The 23,378-nt window shown below is 32.1% G+C and overlaps 1 protein-coding gene across 1 annotated transcript in view; it reads right to left on the bottom strand.

Moving 5' to 3' along the window:
• LOC139521857 (focadhesin-like) overlaps positions 1-23,378 on the bottom strand; it is a 283,557-nt gene that overhangs the window by 108,118 nt on the left and 152,061 nt on the right. Inside the window, exons 6-9 of the mRNA XM_071315518.1 lie at positions 17,527-17,628; positions 5,471-5,645; positions 4,983-5,174; positions 4,259-4,346 (exon numbers count right to left, since the gene is read on the bottom strand). Coding sequence (XP_071171619.1) covers positions 4,259-4,346; positions 4,983-5,174; positions 5,471-5,645; positions 17,527-17,628 — 557 coding nt within the window. The remainder of the gene's footprint in view (positions 1-4,258; positions 4,347-4,982; positions 5,175-5,470; positions 5,646-17,526; positions 17,629-23,378) is intronic.

The raw sequence follows: 23,378 nt of genomic DNA, 5'->3' as shown, positions 1-23,378 counted from the left end.
AATTTGAATGAAAGGAGATGTGGCTTTTTGACATCTTTAGCTTAATACTATAAATTTTCCCTAAGTCTGCAGACAGGTTATGAATGAATTCTACAGCTGAGACTACCAAAGTTCTACCATCAACATCAATTTGTTTTATGAAAAAAAAATGTACTTTTTAATACCGTATCATCTGTTCAGAAAAAGCACTTAACATTGGTAAAACAGATGACAAATGACAACATTGACAAGTAAAACAATCCTGATTCGTTATATATTTATTATTCTCATTGGATTTTGTCTAATGCTTAGTTCGTTTCTGTGTGTGTTACATTTTAATGTTGTGTTGTTGTTCTCCTCTTATATTTAATGTGTTTCCCTCAGTTTTAGTTTGTAACCCGGATTTGATTTTTTCTATCGATTTATGAGTTTCGAACAGCGGTATACTACTGTTGACTTTATTCGTATCCTTTTGAAATCAAGTGCAAAGGATTTAGCCTATTGCTAAAGATATCTTGCCTTCTTTTTGTACATAAATAAGGCTATTAGTTTTAAATGGTTTTACATTGTCATTTCGGGGTGTTTTATAGCTGACTCTGCGGTTTGGGCTTTGCTCATTGTTGAAGGTCTTACAGTCACCTATAGTTGTTTATTTCTGTGTCATTTTGGTCTCTTGTGGAAAGTTGTCTCATTGGCAATCATACCACATATTCTTTTTTTATATTATTATAATTAAATATGAGCAGCTCAACTTCTGAGACATATTACTTTAAAGATTTTATATGGCATGAGCTTTTTATTTTTTTCAATTTAAAGATTTTAAATTTGAAAAACAATAAATCAAAATATAATACTCAAAATATGTATAGTACTACTCAGTACTGTGAATTCTTTATTACAATATATTTGTGTTCTAATTCCTTTGCTCAGCTGCTTTTAAGACTTAAATGTATGTCATCTTCATATATATTTCTGAATGAGGTTTACAGAACGGAAAATAATTGGTCAATTCTACAGGGCGTTTAATTAATACAAAATAGATAATAAATTACAAAATTAGTTTAAATAATAGAGAAAAATAAGGAATACAGAATTAAAGACTTTAGAAGACAAGAGCAAACTTGTTGAATTTTATGTTTTGTAGTGATTTTTAACCTGTATTAGAGGCCATTTTATTGGTTAACCAAAGGAGTAGGTTCAGTAAGAGCCCTTTTTGGCCCCAAAATATAGCAGTTTTAGAAAATTGTGAAAATGTAATCTTTCAGCTATATTTTGGAAAGTAAAATGCTTCTGCTACATAAATATGAGCTGTTTTTGACAATACAATGCACAAATATCGCGTTCTAGCATCATTAAGTCATGCTAAATTACTGAAATCTTCAAAATTTTAGCATTTTGGTTAATTTTTAGACGGTTTTCATCTAAAATGAAAGTGGCCGCATTCGTGTTTATTCATAATATTGAAATGTAAGTTGTATTTAATAATAATACAAAACATATATAAAGGTTGAGGATGAACACGGATGTGGTCACTTTCATTTTTGACAAAAACTATCTGAAAAGTGACTTTTTTTTGCATATTTGATAGATTTTTCATATTTAAGCTTGAATCAGAGCGTTTTTAATGACTAAATCAGTTAAAATCTTTCGCATAAATAAATCGAATCAATTGAAATAGACACTTTAGTGTTTAAAAACATTCCAAAAACTTTCATTAGATGAACCTGAAATTTGAGGCCAAAATCGGCCCTTACCGGCGATTTCATTTATTTAAGAATGGTCACACAATAACATATGTTTTATGCATTATTTCAAAATACAACAAGGATATTAAAGTATGAAGCAAAATGACACAAGAGTGCACACGCTGAAATGTCTCGCCTTCTATACTAATCATTGATATTATGTTGATAGTCCTAAGTATAAAGCTAAGCTTTATTAAAACTGTCACATAAACTTAACATTAATCAAGATAACTTAACAGAGACCAATGAACCTTGAAAATGAGGTCAAGGTCAGATGAACCATGCCAGGCAGACATGTACAGCTAACAATGCTTCTATACAACATATATAGTTGACCCATTACTTATAGTTTAAGAAAAATAGACCAAAACACGAAAACTTAACACTGTGCAATGAACCGTGAAAATGAGGTCGCGGTCAAATAAAACCTGCGCGACTGACATAAAGATCATAAAATATTTCTATACACCAAATATAATTGACCTATGGCATATAGTATTAGATAAAAAGACCAAAACTCAAAAACTTAACTTTGACCACTGAACCATGAAAATGAGGTCAAGGTCACATGACATCTGCCCGCTAGACATGTACACTTTACAATCATTCCATACAACAAATATAGTAGACCTATTGCATAAAGTATGAGAAAAACAGACCAAAACACAAAAATTTAACTATAACCACTGAACCATGAAAATGAGGTCAAGGTCAGATGACACCTGCCAGTTGGACATGTACACCTTACAGTCCTTCCATACACCGAATATACTAGCCCTATTGCTTATAGTATCTGAGATATGGACTTGACCACCAAAACTTAACCTTGTTCACTGATCCATGAAATGAGGTCGAGGTCAAGTGAAAACTGTCTGACAGACACGAGGACCTTGCAAGGTACGCACATATCAAATATAGTTATCCTATTACTTATAATAAGAGAGAATTCAACATTACAAAAAATTTGAACTTTTTTTTCAAGTGGTCACTGAACCATGAAAATGAGGTCAAGGACATTGGACATGTGACTGACGGAAACTTCGTAACATGAAGCATCTATATACAAAGTATGAAGCATCCAGGTCTTCCCCCTTCTAAAATATGAAGCTTTTAAGAAGTGAGCAAACGCCGCCGCCAGATCACTATCCCTATGTCGAGCTTTCTGCAACAAAAGTTGCAGACTCGACAAAAACTAAACCCTTAGGACTGCTAAACAAAAGCTTTCTTTTTTTTGCAAATTGATAAGCTGTTTAATCATATTTTTATTCATTACTGAATACTTAGAATTCCATTTTGTATAAAGTGTTTAGCTGATAAAAACTAAAAATATATGCATCTATCTGATGAGTTGAGCCTTTTTCAACTGATTATTATAGTTCGTTCTTATGTTGTACTGTTATACCACAGTGTGACAAGTTAGGGGGAGGGTTGGGATCCCACTAACATGTTTAACCCCGCCACATTATTTATGTATGTGCCTGTCCCAAGTCAGGAGCCTGTAATTCAGTGGTTGTCGTTTGTTTATGTGTTACATATTTGTTGTTCGTTCATTTTTATTTTTTTTATACTTTTTACATAAATAAGGCCGTTAGTTTTCTCGTTTGAATTGTTTTACATTGTCTTATCGGGGCCTTTTATAGCTGACTAGGCGGTATGGGCTTTGCTCATTGTTGAAGGCTGTACGGTTACCTATAGTTGTTAATGTTTGTGTCATTTTGGTCTTTTGTGGATAGTTGTCTCATTGGCAATAATACCACATCTTCTTTTTTATATGGTCAGCACTTTTACAACACTATACAAATTTTCATTTGTTTAGTTTTAAAACATTCTACATAATGTCATTATGTTGTCATATATAGCTGTTATGTAATCTGCATTTTATTTGGAAATAAAATACCAGTTTTAAACATCATATATTTTCTATTGTCCAATCAAAAGGATGGAATCCTTATGACATCTATATAATTTAATTAAAGTGAAATAAATACTTCCTGCATGCAATTGTTCTTTTTTCAAATGTGCTTTTAACTGTGATTAAATTTTTAACACCATCCGAAAAAAGGTAATTTCTTTTTGAATTTGAAAAAGTGCAAAACAATGATATTAGTGCTTTGTGTTATGTTGTATTTTGTGGCTTTCAAAGATCCCATCTCCATATAAGGTATCTCAAGATTATAAAACTGACCCCACTATAATCCCTATATGCCATGTGTTTAGTTTATGTAAATTATAAAGTCCTTGCACTAGCAGCAATAACTTTGAAAAAAATAATTTGATATGAACTTTTCCTCAAAAAACTTCCATCTTTGAGAAAACAAAACAAAAATTGCATGAAAGCAAATTTCTGCTATATTATGACTGGTTATTGTATGGAAATTTAGAAATAGTGTTTCTTGCCAAACTATACTCAGCAGTGTATTTAGGAGAGGGATCAAGTACATTTGATATGCTACTCAAGACAAAACTCCACAAGAACATTGTATTTATGCTATTCAAAATTTGCTATGATATATAACATCTTAGAACAAACTTACCTATATTGACTATTGGACCAATATATTCTTTGGGACTGGTTGAAAGAATTGTTGCTATAGCAACCAGATTTGTGTCTGACATTATATTCTGAAAATGAAAAAAAAATAAGATTCCCTATATAAACTAGATGAGTCAGTTCAAAAAGTATTCCTTTGTGTGCAGTCTTATCCCAGAAAATTTGGTCACTCACAATAAAACACAGACAACAAACAGTGAAATTTGACCTATTAGCTGATTTCTAAAAAAAAATGCTGTTACTCATCATTAACTAATTTGGATTCTCTAAAACTAGATCCAAATCTGGAGACAAATCTGCAGGCAAATCCAGAATAGTACAATTTTCATGAAATTTTCTTGTTCCATCTGTCTTAGTTCCATACATTTGGAAGTCAAATCTCTAAGCTAACACAGACATGGAGAGAAACTCTGCATCTTGGTGGAAAAATTAATTTGAAATATGTTTTTCTATATACGACAAAAATCATTGGAATACAGTTAATTTCCCCCTGAATTGCACCTTTCATAAACTTAATCACAGTTTGTTGATTTTAAATGTGTCATTGGATTTAAAAACGTTTTAAGGTTGATGTATCTTTACAATTTACAACCCTTCTGCCATTTTTTCATATAACATGTATTTCACTAATTCCACTGTGAGCAAATTTTTCAAAAGATTTGATTATAATATAATTAATTCATGCTTTATACATAGCATTATCTTACGCTTTTGCTGTTCATTATACAATTTTGCAGACTTCTTGCTAAGATTGAATAGTTGATTTGTAGTTGGGTGCTCTGTAAACATAAAGAGAATCCAAATCTCACAAGAGTTGACAACTCTTGCTGGCTTTTGATGATTGGTAGGAGTTCTGACAGAAACTGACAAGTCATTGTCAAGGAATCTGGACTGTTCACCTATAAATAAAAATTTAAAAAAAATATCCTTTTATATGATTTTCCCCTTTTTGGTCAATTTTAATATATAACAATAAAAGAACAATAAAAACCACTTTTTTAACAAAAAAGTATTGGCTGAGTTTTTGCCAATGACCATGGTTATGGCACCAGACATCATCCAATCAAAAGTGGTCTTAGATGTATTAAAAACATCAGGTACATTAGAGACTATAGAATATAAAAATCTGATATAATAAATTAGAGAAATTTCGTTTTTTCATTGTTATATTTCTAATAACTAATTACACACAAACCTGAAAGCATGGCAAAATGTTCACCAGGAATTTTAACCCTCTGTCCTCTGAAACCACCTGCAAAAGTGTTTGCTGTAAGTTTACCCTCATGGACAAAAATTGTAGACTTTGCTGAGGTTCTAGGAGTACAAACTTCAGGAACGGTTCCATCAAGGAAATGCAGCTTGTTCTTACACTAAAATAAAGAAGAATACATTAATTGCTAACAGAAAATGTATTCAATGTTAAATTGATTGATTGATTTTTGCTTTTTTTAACATCAAAACTCAAATATTTCATAAATATTTAAGATAAGTATAAATAATTGATAAATCAAAGTAGGAAATATATTTCAATGATACATGTTTCATCTAGGTACTATTCTGACAATACAAACTGACAGAATACTGCTAAAAAGAACGACTGAAAGTATTTTTTTAACAACAATTAACATGTTATTGCAATGTGAACAACTGACAGTATTAAGGCATGAGAACAATACAAACTGACAGAATACTGCAAAAAAGAATGGCTGAAAGTATTTTTTTTATAACAATTAACATGTTATTTCAATGTGAACAACGGACAGTATTAAGCCATAAGAACAATACAAACTGACAGAATACTGCAAAAAAGAACGACTGAAAGTATTTTTATAATAACAATTTAAAAAATGTTATTGCAATGTGATCAACTGACAGTATTAAGCCATGAGAACAACTCACAGTATTTAGCAATGAGAACTGATAGTATTTAGCAATGCAAACTGATAGTAGTTAGAAATAAAAACTGACAATATTTAGCAATGACAATAACTGACACTTGTTAGCAATAAGAACAACTGACAGTAGTTAGCAATGAGAATAACTGAACATAAAAAGCAATGAGAACAACTGACAGTATTAAGCCATGAGAACAACTGACATTTTTTTACAATAAGAACTGAGAGTATATTGCAATGCGAATGACTGGTAATATTTTAGAACATATTGGAACTGACAATATTTTGGAAGATAAGAACTGACAATTTGTTGTAATTCAAAATACTTGCCTAAATTATTTTGATGTTAAATCAGATTTTATTGGAAAAATGACTTATCACATAGTGCATGGCTGAATGTTTTGTGCAATTACAATGACTGACATAATAGTGCAATGACAATGACTGACATAATAGTGCAATAACAATGACTGACGTCATAGTGCAATTACAATGACTGAAAGCATGGAGCAATGTCGATTACTGACATTATAGGACAAGGACAATGACAAATAGCATGGAGCAATGACAAAAGCTGACAGCATAGTACAATGACAACATGACTGACAGCATAGTGCAATGACAACATGACTGACAGCATAGTGCAATGACAATGACTGACAGCATGGATCAATGTCAATGACTGGCATCATATGACAAGGACAATGACTAATAGCATGGAGCAAGGACAATGACTGACATCATAGTGCAATAACTGAAAGTATAGTGTAATGACAATGAATGACAGAATAGTCCAATGCAAATGACTGATAGCAAACAGTAATGACTGACAGAATAATGTAATGACAATGACTGAAGTCATATGACAATGACTGACAGAATAGTGTAATGACAAAGATTGATATAATAGTGCAATGACTGACAAAAAAGTGCAATGAAAATGACTGACATCATGGAGCAATGTCAATGACTGGCATCATAGGATAAGGACAATGACTAATAGCATGGAGCAATGACAATGACTGACATCAAAGTGCAATGACAATGACTGACATCGTAGTGCAATAACTGACAGTATAGTATAATGACAATGACTGACAGAATAGTGCAATGATAATGACTGATAGCATAGTGCAATGATAATGACTGATAGCATAGTGCAATTACAATGACTGACAGCATAGTGCAATGACAATGACTGATATCATAGTGCAATGACTGACAGAATAATGTAATGACAATGACTTACAGCATAGTGCAATGCCAACCACTGACAGAAAAGTGTTATGACAATGACTGACCGCATAGTGCAATGACAAAGACTGACATCATAGTGCAATGACAATGACTGACATCATAGTGCAATGACTGACAAAAAAGTGCAATGACAATGACTGAAATCATGGAGCAATGTCAATGACTGACATCATAAGACAAGGACAATGATTAATAGCGTGGAGCAATGACAAAGGCTGACAGCATAATGCAATGACAATGACTGACATCATAGTGCAATAACTGACAGTATAGTGTAATGCAGTGACTGACAGAATAGTGCAATGATAATGACTGACAGCATAGTGCAATGACAATGACTGATATCATAGTGCAATGACTGACAGAATAATGTAATGACAATGACTGACATCATGGAGCAATGTCAACCACTGACATCATAAGACAAGGACAATGATTAATAGCGTGGAGCAATGACAAAGGCTGACAGCATAATGCAATGACAATGACTTACATCATAGTGCAATAACTGACAGTATAGTGTAAGGACAATGACTAACAGAGTAGTGCAATCATAATGACTGATAGCAAAGTGTAATGACTGACAGAATAATGTAATGACAATGACTGATAGCAAAGTGCACTGACAATGACTGACATCATAGTGCAATGACAAAGGCTGACAGCATAGTGCAAAGACAATAACTGACATCATAGTGCAATGACTGACACAAAAGGGCAATGACAATGACTGACATCATGGAGCAATGTCAATGACTGACATCATAGGACAAGGACAATGAATAATAGCGTGGAGCAATGACAAAGGCTGACAGCATAATGCAATGACAATGACTTACATCATAGTGCAATAACTGACAGTATAGTGTAATGACAATGACTGACAGAATAGTGCAATGATAATGACTGATAGCAAAGTGTAATGACTGACAAAATAATGTAATGACAATGACTAACATCTTAGTGCAATGACTGATAGCAAAGTGGACTGACAATGACTGACGTCATAGGACAATGTATGACAGAATAGTGAAATGACAAAGACTGACATAATAGTGCAATGAAAATGACTGACATACTAGTGTAATGACAATGACTGACAGCATGAAGCACTGTCAATGACTGACATCATAGACAAGGACAATGCCTGATAGCATAGTGCAATGATAATGACTGACAGCATAGAGCAATAACTGACAGTATAGTGTAATGACATTGACTGACAGGATAGTGCAATGATAATGACTGATAGCATAGTGCAATTACAATGACTGACAGCATAGTGCAATGACTGACAGAATAATGTAATGACAATGACTGACATCATGGAGCAATGTCAATGACTGACATCATAGGACAATGCCAATGACTAATAGCATGGAACAATGACAAAGGCTGTCAGCATAGTGCAATGACAATGACTGACATCATAGTGCAATAACTGACAGTATACTGTAATGCAGTGACTGACAGAATAGTGCAATGATAATGACTGACTAATAGCATGGAGCAATTACAATGACTGATATCATAGTGCAATGACTGACAGAATAATGTAATGATAATGACTGACAGCATAGTGCAATGCCAACCACTGACAGAAAAGTGTAATGACAATGACTGACCGCATAGTGTAAAGACAAAGACTCACATCATAGTGCAATGAAAATGATTGATAGCAAGGAGCAATGTCAATGACTGACATTATATTGTAATGACAATGACTGACATAATAGTGAAAAGACAAAGGCTGACAGCATAGTGCAATGACTGAATAAAAAGTGCAATTACAATGACTGACATAATAGTGTAAAGACAATGACTAACAGCATAGTTCAATGACTGACATCATAGTGCAATGACTGACAGAATAGTGTAATGTCTGACAGAATAGTGCAATGTCTGACAGAATAGTGCAATGTCTGACAGAATGAATAGTTCAATGTCTGACAGAATAGTGCAATGTCTGACAGAATAGTGCAATATCTGACAGAATAATGCAATGTCTGACAGAATAGTGTAAGGACAATGACTGACATCATAGTGCAATGACTGACATCATAGGACAATGACTGACATCATAGGACAATGACTAACAGAATAGTGTTATGACTGACATCATAGTGCAATGACAATGACTGATATCATAGTGCAATGACAATGACTGATAGCATAGTGCAATGACAATGACTGACGTCATAGGACAATAGCTTACGTAATAGGACAATGACTGACATCATAGGACAATGACTGATTTCATAGTGCAATGACTGACATCATAGTGTAAAGACAATGACTGACATCATAGTGCAATGACAATGACTGACGTCATAGGACAATGACTGACAGAATAGTGTAATGACAATGACTGACATCATAGTGCAAAGACAATGACTGACAGCATAGTGTAATGACAATGACTAATAGCATTGAGCAATGACAATGACTGACTTCATATGACAATGACTGACGTCATAGGACAATGACTGACAGAATAGGAAAATGACAATGACTGACATCATAGTGAAATGACAATGACTAATAGCATTGAGCAATGACAATGACTGACGTCATAGGACAATGACTGACGTCATAGGACAATGACTGACGTCATAGGACAATGACTGACAGAATAGGACAATGACTGACATCATAGTGCAATGACAATGACTGACGTCATAGGACAATGACTGACAGAATAGGACAATGACAATGACTGATATTATAGTGCAATGACAATGACTAATAGCATTGAGCAATGACAAAGGCTGACAGAATAGTGTTATTACAATGACTAACATCATAGTGCAATGGCAAAGACTGACAACATAGTGCAATGGCAATAATTGATAGAAAATGCAATGCCAATGATTTACAGTATGTGTAATGTCAATAACCGACAGCATGAATCCTATTTGGAAATGTTAGGTATATTGACAGAAACAAAAACAAACGCATACATAGAAACGGACTATTTGAAACAGGGAATTGATGGATTAACAGTAATATCAATATATATCTCACAAACAACTTATTTAAGTGAAAACCAAAAGAAAGATAAAAAATTAGAATTGTGTATAGATCACAGAAACTTGAATTCCTTACAAAACATGTAAGGTATAGTGGAATAGTGGTATATTGTTCTAGATTGTTCAAATTGCTTTAAAAAGATAGTGTTTTCAGTAAATAATCAGGATTTGGTATGGCATACGTTACTCACTATACCAAACGTAAAAGGTACGCATTTTCATTACATTTTTCTCTAAAGTTTAAGAACTCGAGAGCTTTTTTTAACACTTATACAGTATTCAACTTAAGATAATAAACTCTTAATTTCAATACAGAAAGTTTTAATGAACAACTGTCTTAATAATCACCATAAAACGATAAGAAACCAAACCAATAATGTTTACAATTTTTTAATTGTTTTTCTTCGCAAAATAAAAATCATGAAAGACAAAATACTAACCAATATTATCAAAATAGTATTTAACTTCACTAAGCTACAGAATAATCCACCAACTAATTAGGTGTTTTAATGGGAATAAAAACACATTGGGAAAATGATATCGACTTTTGTAACAGTGTTTGAGCAATCCATCAGGATATGATTATCAAAATGTAAAATAAGAAAAATACCAACCTCTAAGGAAAATTCAAAACATAAATTTAATCCAATTGCAACTTCAAAAGCAAAACACATTAAAAGATTTGATAACAACTGTAGTATTTCTGACTTGGTACAGACATTTTCTTATGTAGAAAATGGTTGGTTGCACCTGGTTTTATAATTATCTAAACCTATCACATGTATGACATTTGCATAACATTCCATTATATTGACAACACTATGTGAATAAAACAAATGGACATCATAGGTGAAAAATTAATGTACAAAAGGGGTACAGCAGTGAACATTGTTTTATCATCTTAATCACAATAAAAACAAACAAACATGTTAACACAAATACCGAAAGCACTTTGGGGCTCAAACAATAAACAGGAGCCGCATATTATACTGGAAGCTCTAAATTGTTAAAGGTCATGGTAGGATGTGATTAAACTTAGTACATAATATCTATTTTATAACATCATAAAAAAAGCAACAGTAGTATACTACTGTTTAAAAGTCATAAATCGATTGAGAAAAAAACCAAATCATACTCTGAATTGAATTGGTCGGACATTAAAGTTACTACCCGTACGAAAAACATGACACGTACTCCAGCCGGACAGTAGCCGTACTGTAGCCGTACTGAGAACCGTACTTATAATAATCATTTGGACTTTTCTTTGAATGTCTTATAATGGATAACCCGGTTGGACTTTCAGCGAAATTAGCCGTAAACCGGCTCGAAATATTTAAATTAGCAGGAGTCCGGTTCAGAAAGTCCAGCTGGACTTTCATAAAAGTACGTCTCAAAAAATCCAGCCGGCATTTCTGGCAAAAATTTGGCCTCTTTAAAGTTCAACCGGACTTCTGTAAAGTCCGGCTGAACTTGGAGAAGTCCAGCTGAACTCGCAAAAGTCCAGCTGGAGTTCAAAAAGTTCTGTTTGACCTTTAAAGATGATCTCAGCAGGGGCTGATCCACAAAAAATGAGGGGGGGGGGGGGGTCCACCCGGCAGAACCCTCCCTCTTGATCCACTACTGCTTAGTTTTTCTTTAAATGGTGGATTCTCCTGATTTAATATGCATCCCTTGTTACAATCTGAAAATTAAAAAAAACCAAGATGTCATTATGCATATATACTGATTATTTCTTTTTTTTTTCTACTGTCTTACTGGCAAAATCAAGAAATGGGGAATTGTGACGCTAAATGCTTACTCCTAAAAAGGTGTGGTTATAACCATCATGATTATATATTAAGACTAAATAAATTCAAAGTGCATAAAATAAAGTAAAGCTTTTAAAATCACTCAAACTGATTTTTATTGCATAATTAAGTATTTAATGCAGTTTTTTCTTTATTCTTTTTACTCTTCAAAAATAAAAATTATAAGCTATTCATAATGTTGTAATTATTCCATCAATATGTTGAAGAAAAAAGAGCATATATCAGATAATATCACCAAAATGGTGGAATTCAATTACATTGTACTTACCAGAATATGCAATCCAAAATATGTGCAAACAGCAATCTTCCTAAATTTTCCTTGATGCCAGTCAGAAGTATCCATCTTCTCTAATATAATGTGAAAAGAACTTCCAAACACTTGCTTTACATCCAATGTAAATTTCTCATTTTCATGATTTTGTTCAAGAAAGAAGACACATCTTCCTGTTAATTCCAAATTCAAATTTTGTTGTATTGCAATACATGAGGTTGTTTTGAGGAGCTGTGAAAAATTTTCTTCTTATAACTTCTTGCATATGTCTTAATTTTGAATATGTGATATATTAAAAAAAAGAAAATCAATTATTAATTTGTTCAATTATCAAATGTTTAATAAAAGTTATAGTAATTGCAGATATATGTATTTAGAAATGTGTTATCCTTCAAATGGCCTCATGATCAACCTCTGTGTAGATGCTACTTCCTGTGACCTGTCCAGACTGAGGTTAATTGAAAACAGATGGCACTTTCTACAAGACTACTGCTATTAAATCACTGCTATGGCTCAAGTTTCTAATTGATATTAAAGAATGATGATAATTATTTATTCTATGCATTCATCTTATTAAATATAAATATACTAGAAAATATATAAATTTAACCTATTATTAGATGTAATTTTTCTAGGGGTTTTATTTCATGAAATAGTAAAAATGTTAAATAATTGTTGAAAACATATTAACTGGGATATAATTCAATCAAAATTCAGTCACCTACATTAAATTTCAACTTTCCATTTACAGTCTATGTTAAATATTTTATAATGGAATTGAAAATTTAGGGAAAAGATCACATCTTATAGTTTAGTATATTCTAAAAAAAATATGATATCAATTTTATAACTTGCAAATTTTCATTAACATGATTAATAACTCTTTTCCATTTTGAAAGAGATTGTTCTTTCAAAGAACAGAATCCTAGTGGCAAAGTTTTTATTTCTGTAAGAACAGATTTGGCTGATGAAAATTTTCTAAGTCTAAATTCCTGCTCATAAATGACTGTAAAATTTTCTAAGACAAAAATCCTGCTGATCATTCTACAGAAAGAATAATTTTTCTCAAAAGTCCGGCCGTCTTTTTTTTCTTGTCAGAATTACAAAAAATGCAGTTGGACTTTTAAGAAAATACCGGCTGGCAAATAACCGAAGTATAAAAAAAAGTACGTGTACGGCTCATGTCAGACTGGACTTTTCAAAGTCAGACTGGAATACGTCTCAAGTCCAGCTGAAGTCCAGTTGAACTCCTGTTGAAATTTTCGTACGGGTAGTCACTAACATATCATTTTGTTTTAAATAATTAATTTTACCGATTTATTTATTTTTATACATTAATAAATTGTGTTGCAAGATTTTGATTGTATTTAGAATTCTGCAAAAAGGCCTAAACAACTGATATTTTCTATGAACTACATAGTAAAGGACCATTAAGAGCTTGCAAGTTTGATAACAATACAAGTACTAAATGTACACTAATTGTTTTAAATTTCTATTTATAATATATCAATTAACACTTTTTTCTCTCAAATAAATTATAAAAAATGCTTGCAAACATTTGATATCTTAAATAAAGGCAACAGTAGTATACCGCTGTTCAAAACTCGTAAATCTATGGACAAAAAACTAAATCGGGGTAACAAACTACAAGAGGCTGTCACAACGACAGCAAACCGGATTTATTAACATTTATTTGTATCCTGCCAATATCACAAGAACCATAACTGATGAACATTGAAAGTGAAAATGGTCAATATCAAATTTGACCTCCATTTTGTCATCAGTATCAACATATTAAAATTTGAAAAGCTTATGTTGAATGGTTCATGAGTAAATGCACAGACACGACTGGAAAAGCCATTTTTCAATCTTTCAAGAACCATAACTCCTGAACGGTAATAGTCAAAATCGTCATTATTGAACTTGACCTCTATTTTGCCATCAGTAACAACATATTAAAATTTGGGAAGCTTTGGTTGAACAGTTCATGCGTAAATGCACGGACACGACTGGAAATGCCATTTTTCAATCTTTCAAGAACCTTAACTCCTGAACGGTAAAAGTCAAAATCGTCATTATTGAACTTGACCTTTATTTTGTTGTCTGTAACAACATATTAAAATTTGAAAATCTTTGGTTGAACGGTTCATGAGTAAATGCAAGGACAACATTTGGTTGCCGCCCGCCGTACATCCCCAAATCAATAACCGACATTTTTGTCACAAAAATCCGGTTAAAAACTGAGGGAAACGCATTAAATATAAGAGGAGAACAACGACACAACATTAAAATGTAACACACACAGAAACCGACTAAGCATTAGACAAAATCCGATGAGAATAACAAATATAACATCAAAACCAAAAACATGAATTTGGGATAGAAAAGTACCGTGACACGTCTTATAGTAATGTGAATTCACACTCAAATATAAGAGAAAACAAACGACACAACGGAAACACAACATAAAAATGTTACACACACAGAAACGAACTATGATATAACATTGGCCATTTTCCTGACTTGGTACAGGACATTTTTAAAGAAAAAAATGGTGGGTTGAACCTGGTTTTGTGACATTAACAAACAAATAGTAATATAAAAAACTATTTTATAATTACTCTGCTATCAAATAGTACTAAAAGCATGCAACGATTTCTATTGATTAGACCTAAAATTAATATTATTTTTTTTCAAATTTTATTTCATGACTTCCATCTATTTCATTATAATAACTAGAAATTAACTGCACTTTTGCATGTTACATCTGTGTTACATTTTGTATCTGGTTCCTGATACCAGCTGTTACATGCCCATGATATTGTGGGTAATGATAATAACAGTGAAATTGATTAATGGAACATGATTGAATTTTTTAATATTTACAGTATGTCAAGTTTTGACCCAGTTATCATAGATTCAATCATAGTGCAACAGATTTTTCAACATTATGTATCCGTTAAATCATTAATTAAAAGCCTGGTTTGACAACGGCAAAGTAAAATTAAGCTGGAGGATAGATTCAAAAGCAACTGTGTGATTATAAGTTTATAAAAATCTCCAGTTCTACTCAAAATTAGGTAAACACATATTCCTAACCACCACATATCTAAAATCTAGTTGTCTGTACTTTATAATTTAACATCTAGTATATTAATGTACTTCTTTTCAGTAATTTCAAAAACAATTTAAATGGTTGTTCGTCATTTATTCTATGGATTTTGATATTTTTGGTTCAAAATTATGAGTAGAAATATTTGTTTATTGTTATTGATTACAAATTATTTCTTCAGCTTAATTGTCCATACATGTTATGAAACTAAACTTTTAAAATAGTTCTTTTTTGTGAATGGCAAAGATATTTGAAAAAAAAACAAGTGTGCAAACACTGAAATGTCTCGACTATTTTCTTAGGAATTGGTTTATATATTGAAAGTCTTAAAGATAAAGGTTTTATTACATGTATTACATACATTTAATATGTATACAGATCTATGACAATGAGGTCAAGGCCGGATAAATCCTGTTAGACAGAAAGGTTCATCTTTATAAGTATGGTATACACCAAATATGGCTGCCATATTGCTTGTGGTAATATCTTTTAACATCGACCAATGAACCATGGAAATAAGGTCAAGGTAAGGTGATACTTTCTAGACAGTAATTAACAACTTACTACTACTATATTGTACACAAAATATGGTTGACCTATTGCTATAAAAATTTACAAACACAGACCAAAACACAAAACTTTAAATAACCATGTTAATTAGGTCAAGGTCAGATGAAACTTACTAGACTGATATGTACTCCTTATAATCACTCAATACACCACTTATAATTGACTTACTATTTATAGTATCTGAAAAACTGACATAATCATGTAACTTTAACCTTCGTCACTGGTTAATGAAAGTCAGATAAACACTTACTGACACACATGTCGACGATGCATGGAAACCATATACCAAATTAAGTTAGCTTAATACTCACAATAATTGAGTATTTAACTTTACTAAAAAAATGTATTTTTCTTCTTCAAATAGTCACTGAACCATGAAAATGAGGTCAATGACAACGGACCAATGACAGACCGAAATTTAGAAAAATAAGGTATCTGCATTGAAATGATGAAATATCAGTTTAATCAATACAACTCACAAGCCACTTCTATTGATGTCAACCAAAAGAGCGCTATAACGTACAAATGTGAATAAATCAAAGATACTCGAATTATGTAACCAAAAGAGGCATTCCCCTTTTACTATACACATATTAAAGCTTCATAAATGTAAGATTCTTCTTTACGTTTTTGAAATGAAGTAAAAATAGTCAATAAGATCGATGTTTTCTTTTATTTTGTTTACAAATTTGTCTTCCACCTGCTATACGGTAAAAAAATGTAAGTGTTTTGAATTAGGATGCACATTTTTACTAAAGTTTATCAACCAAAGAGTAATTTATCAGTTATCAAAAGCAAAAAAGGACGTCTTGCACATAAAATCTTAAATCTGGAACCAGTGATGAAAATTTACTGCTGATGGATGCTTCTTTCCTGAGGGTATCAAAAGCACAGTAGTTTGTGTTACTTTGATGACATGAAATATCATATATATACGGCCGGTTCTGTAATGGTGTTTATTCCCCAGTGTCCAGTCTTAACCAGATTTTCACATCATTTTATAATTTTAAGTTTTTCACGCTCTTTACCTCGTAATTGCCTCAACATTTAAAGTATTGTTATTCAAGCATCACTGATGAGAAGAAACCAATGTTTGACGTATTAAATTATAAGCCTGATATCTTTAACGAGTTTCTACATGTTTTATTACATTCAAGTATTTTCATTCAGTGATTTAAAAAAAAATTGAGACAGTAGTTTGCCGTTGATTTAGGTGACAGACAACTCAATTATAATCCATAGGAGCATGTCTGGTCTGACATTATATTGATCACTGTATTTTCCATCATAGTATATTTATTTGACCTACCTTAAATTCTCACTATGGCACAACTGTGAAAATTCCTGACGAATCTGGGGCCATGACTCTGGTCTGTTGTTCAAAACTGTTATAAAAGGATGTGGTGGCAATCTGAAAAAAATGTTTCCACAATTAACTGTTCATATCTAAAACTGTTAATTAAGATTTTGATTAATTTTTCATTTTCTCTATCAGTTCAGTCTTATAAGTTGTCGTAAATGGTTTGCACTTTGCAAAATAAAAGGTCTGGTAAGGGCCTAAGTTGACCCAAATATAAAGTCCCTTGAAATGAAATGATATTGTGTTTCAAGTTTTACTGAATTGTGAAGCAATCGTTTGGATTTCATAATTTGTATTATGTATGCCTTTAAACAATTAGGAATATGAATCTTCAATCTAAATATTTAATCAAAAGTATATTATTTGTCATCAGATCTGTTTTGTCCACAAATGCGCTTTTAATTTTAAAAAGAGTGCACACGCTGAAATGTCTCGCCTCCTATACTAACCATTGATTTTATGTTGATAGTCCTAAATATAAAAATTTACTTCAAGTATACATTAAACTTAACATGTTTCAAGAAAATGAGGTCAAGGTCAAATGACACTTGCCAACTAGACATGTACACCTTACAATCATTTAATTCACCAAATATAGTTGACCTTTAATAGTATTAGAAAAAACAAACCAAAACACAAAAACACTGATCAATGAACCGTGAAAATGAATTCAATGTCAAATAAACCCTGCGAGACTGACATTTACATCATAAAATATTTCCATACACAAAATGAAGTTTACCTATTGCATATAGTATTAGAAAAATAGATCAAATCTCAAAAGTTTAACTTTGACCACTGAATAATGAAGATGAGGTCGCGGTCAAGTGAAATCCGCCAGTTGGACAGGTACACCTTGCAATCATTCCATACACCAAATATAGAACTATTGCTTATATTATCTGATAAATGGACTTGGCCACGAAAACTTAACCTTGTTTGCTAATCTATGAAATGAGGTCAAGGTCAAATGAAGACAGTCTGACGGGCATGAGGACATTGCAAGGTACGCACATGATAAATATACTCATAATAAGAAAGAAATAAACATTGCAAAAAAATCTAAACTTTTTATTCAAGTCGTCACAGAAACCATTAAAAAGAGGTAAAGGACAATGGATATATATATATATGCCAGAAGGAAACTTCGTAACATTATGCACATATATATATATATATATATATATATATATATATATATATATATATATACAAAGTAGAAACATCCAGGTCTTCTACCTTCTAAAACATAAAGCTTTCAAGATGTAAGCTAACGCCACCACGGCCGCCGCCGGATCGTTATTCATATGTCGAGCTGTCTGCGACATAAAGTCGCATGCTCGACAAAAACCTATGGAAATAGGCTTGATCTCTTTCAAGTTGGTTGGAAATATACACTTATGCTAATTGTAACACTAAACAAAATATGCTGACAAATCACTTTTTTCCATATAGAAATTGTTTTAGCTTTCAAATATTGTAGCAATTGCCATTACATCTTTATTTGGAATTAAAGCTTCAAATGATGGCCTTATTTTCCCTTGTTTTGACCAATAAAAAAAAAACAAAATCTAAAATAGTTATCAAAGGTACCAAGCTTATAATTTAATACGCGCATTTCGTCAACATAATTGATCTATTATAAAACAACCAAAGTATACTCTTATATCATCCTGCCCTTGAATTGTTTTATCTTTCTAAAGCAGGAATAAGTTTTAATAAGCAATAAATAAGTTGCAATAAACATTGCCCTTTATAATTATATTTCTTATGAAGATTTCGATGCCCGGTAACATTTTAATGACGTTTAAAAAACATTGTTGCAAACGAACACGATGAACAATTTTGCAAATTTAGATAACTAGGACATAAAATAAAACAAAATAAACGTCACTTTTATAACACTTTCTTCTGGGAGACAAAATGGGAAAAATTATCTGGCTCAATGTTACGGTCTTTCTTTAAATAAATATTCATCATACTTGTTCGTGTTTGGCTTCACTTTTTTTTAATTTTATATCATTTTGGCTTCGGGCATCACTGAAGAGCCATGCATTGTCAAAATGTTCATCTGGTGCAGTAAAATAGCAAAATTGTATCTCATAAAAATCGAATATCATAGTTTCCTGTGTTCACAGCACTTGTTTCTAGAATAACCTCTTTCAAGTATCCTTTAGCCCAAAAGTTTGATACACGTCCGAATAAAAACTAAAAGGGCCTAAATAATTAGACAAAATCATCCCGTGTCAACATTTTCTTAGAAATAAATCAGTCAGTTCGTATATAGTCCTGCTAAAATGTGAATTTTAAAATCAACTTATTACATGAAACTGCAGTATAGGATTTCCCTATACTATCTTGAATTATGACTGACCATTCAAAGACGCATGGTGCTTTCAAGGTTAGCGTCAAACAATTTCCCACGGGTAAGAAATGTTAGAGGTTATAACTGGAAAATAAAAGCAATAAACATGGATTCTGTCACTTCCAGAAGAAATATGGAGACATTAGTTTATCCAATCATATAGGCATTCTATTTTTATTCTTTAAAGATATAAGGAGTGTTCTATTTATATAAAGGAAGAAAACAAACATGAAAACATCTTCTTTTTGTATATGAAGTCTTCACGTACTATAACCTTACTAGAAAACAGCAGCTCTCTGTCATAATAAGAGATAGACACATAATCACATAGCTTTAACATTGATCACTGATCAATGAAACGAGGTTGAGGTTAGAGGGACCATGTCTGGTGAATATGTATACATTGCAAGAAACCAAAATACCTAATATAAGGATCATATTTCTCATCATAAGTGAGAAATCCACATGACAAAAAAAAAATTGCTGAACCATTAAAATGAGGTCATGGACAATGTACACATGACAGACCAAAACCGTAACATAAGGTATCTGCATGCAAAATATGGAACATCCAGGTTTTCTACATTCAAATATTTGAAAATCCAAAACTATTATAAAGAGACCAAAAACGACCTAACATGTAGCTAAATCAGAACAAGGAACACCTTTGAAACGAATCATACCTATTCTTTTGAAAATTTGGAGACACATCATAATTGAAAAACTGAGTTTAAAAATCTGACAACACATAGAGAATATAAATACCTCTACATAAGAAAATGGCTGTACTAAGTCAGGAATATGACAGTTGTTATCCATTCTGTTGATGTGTTTGGGCATTTGATTTTGCTGTTGAATTGAAGACTCTCTGTTTTGAATTTTCCTCGGAGTTTGTTAATTTACTTTTTAAGATATAGTTGATTGTGAGTTGCAAAACAAAACCCCGTTCATTTCGACTGACAAATAACATTAAAATTTAGAAGAACGATATACCAATATTTCTTAAATTAGAAGAACTGTCAGACCAAAGTTTAAAAAGTGAGTAACGTAATAACTATCTAGTTGCTGCTATGGTTAATAATAGAAATTCATATATGGCATAAAAGAAAAAAGTGAGGTTACCAAAGACCAAAACAAAACGTTTTCATTGCAATTTGTAAATGAGTGATCACAAAATAAGAATTTTGTCCAATACATTATTAATTTGAATGAAAAGCATGAACAATCCTGCATCAAATGTCGACTCCAGGTAATTATGTTTGCAGTAAAATGTCATACTTATGTAATGCATTTTCATTATTGTTCAATCGAAGACAATATTTCTAATAGTATTGTCAAATCAAAATGTGCATATGCACTTGTTCAAAAATCTGTAATATGGTGATGCAGGAAGCAACGACGTCGAAAATTCATATTTAAATTGAGATGTATCTGTACACGATTACTTTAAAAGTCAGTGAGTAAGACATTACATTTTAGTATTATTTAGTGAGTAAATATTGTATATATATATGCCTCTGGCCTTTGTTAGTCTTGTATTATTTTAATTTTAGTTTTTTGCGTACAATTTGGAAATTAGTATGGCGTTCGTTATCACTGAACTAGTATATATTTGTTTAGGGGCCAGCTGAAGGACGCCTCCGGGTGTGGGAATTTCTCGCTACATTGAAGACCTGTTGGTGACCTTCTGCTGTCGTTTTTTTCTATGGTCGAGTTGTTGTCTTTTTGGCACATTCCCCATTTCCATTCTCAATTTTAGTGTAAAAATATTAAAAACAATCAAAAGAAAAGATTTTTGTTCCGAAAAATTATGACTGATTATTCTGAAGAGAAAATGTCTTAGATTAGCATCGAAGATGATTTCCCTGGTGTAGAAAATATGGGTCGCTAAGAACAGAACAATTAAATCAAGAAACTATGATTATTTTATTACTATAGATATGTAGTTTGAGACATTGACAAAGAGGGAAGTATTCTATCTTTTCTTCTTCAAACGAATTAGAATCTCTCCTTTGAAAGATGAGTTTCTGATAAGTCCTTCACGGAAGAAAACAATGAAGTCGCCTGTCACCATAAAGACCAAGGTTGCTTACAAAGAAAATACAAAAAGCATGAATATATTGTTACAGTACAATAGATTACGACGCCTCGCGCGTGCACAAATTATCTCTTTGGATATATCTAGTATGCTAACGCGGTGACAACTGCATACCAAATATCATTGAGTTGATATTGGTAGTTCCAATTAAACCCACATAACACAACTAGAAAAAGAAAACCGACACCAGAACACAAAACAAAAGGTAATGTGAATAGCATAATTCGTTTTAAGGTGCAAATCAAATACAACTGCAAATGTTTTCCACACGAAATAATACTCCGGTCAACAATGCTATGATAAAGATTTGTAATCAATGTATTAATTCAAATCTAATGTTAATTCTTTTGAAGTCTCTGACAAGTAACATCGATGGATCCTGTTCTCGTCGTTTCTAATCATCCGACTGATTACTATCAGGCCTAGCTTTATAAAAGTGAGCCGAATGATACCAAAGGGACATTCAAAATCACTATGTCAGTCAACCACAAGATGACAATATCATGGGAAAACAAGAATGTGTCCATAGCCCGTATGCCCCACTCGCACTATCATTTCGATGTTCAGTGGACCGTGAAATTGGAGTCAAAACTTTAATTTGGCATTCAAATTAAAAAGATCATATCATAGGGAACATGTGTACTAAGTTTCAAGTTGATTGGACTTCAACTACATCAAAAACTACCTTGACCAAAAGATTTAACCTGAACTTCACACTATTATCTTCTATGTTCAGTGGACCGTGAAATTGGGGTCAAAACCCTAATTTGGCATTAACATTAGAAAGATCATATCATGGGGAACATGTGTACTAAGTTTAAAGTTGATTGGACCGCAACTTCATCAAACACTACCTTGACCAAAAACTTTAACTTGAAGCGGGACGAACGGACGAACGGACGCACAGATCAGAAAACTTAATGCCCCTCTACTATCGTAGGTGGGGCATAAATAAACCGAGCCAAAAACAATTAACAGTATGGAAAACATATATAAAAACCAAATGAACAATGACTGAAAGAAGAATACCACAAAAATGTTTTTAAAAAAATAACAGTTAAAGATTTTATTCGTCAAAATGACCTATGTACATGTAACTAAGATATTCATCAATAAAATTTTGTTTAAAGTAGATTTAACTGGAACGTCTGTTTTGCTTTAAGGAAGTTCGCTTCTCAGTTTCAAAGTAATTAACTTTTCAAAGCACTAGTTTATATTGATAGGGAATTGATAAAGGAATCCAAAGAGCAAAAAAAAATATAAATTTAAATTTTGGCGGGAAAAATTTCTCTCTTGACTTTTTATAGCTTTATCATTGACAAATTGAAGTTCTCAAAA

The sequence above is a fragment of the Mytilus edulis genome, chromosome 4 (genome assembly GCF_963676685.1).
Source record: "Mytilus edulis chromosome 4, xbMytEdul2.2, whole genome shotgun sequence".
Lineage (NCBI taxonomy): Eukaryota > Metazoa > Mollusca > Bivalvia > Mytilida > Mytilidae > Mytilus > Mytilus edulis.
This window is presented reverse-complemented; position numbering and strand designations above follow the sequence as displayed.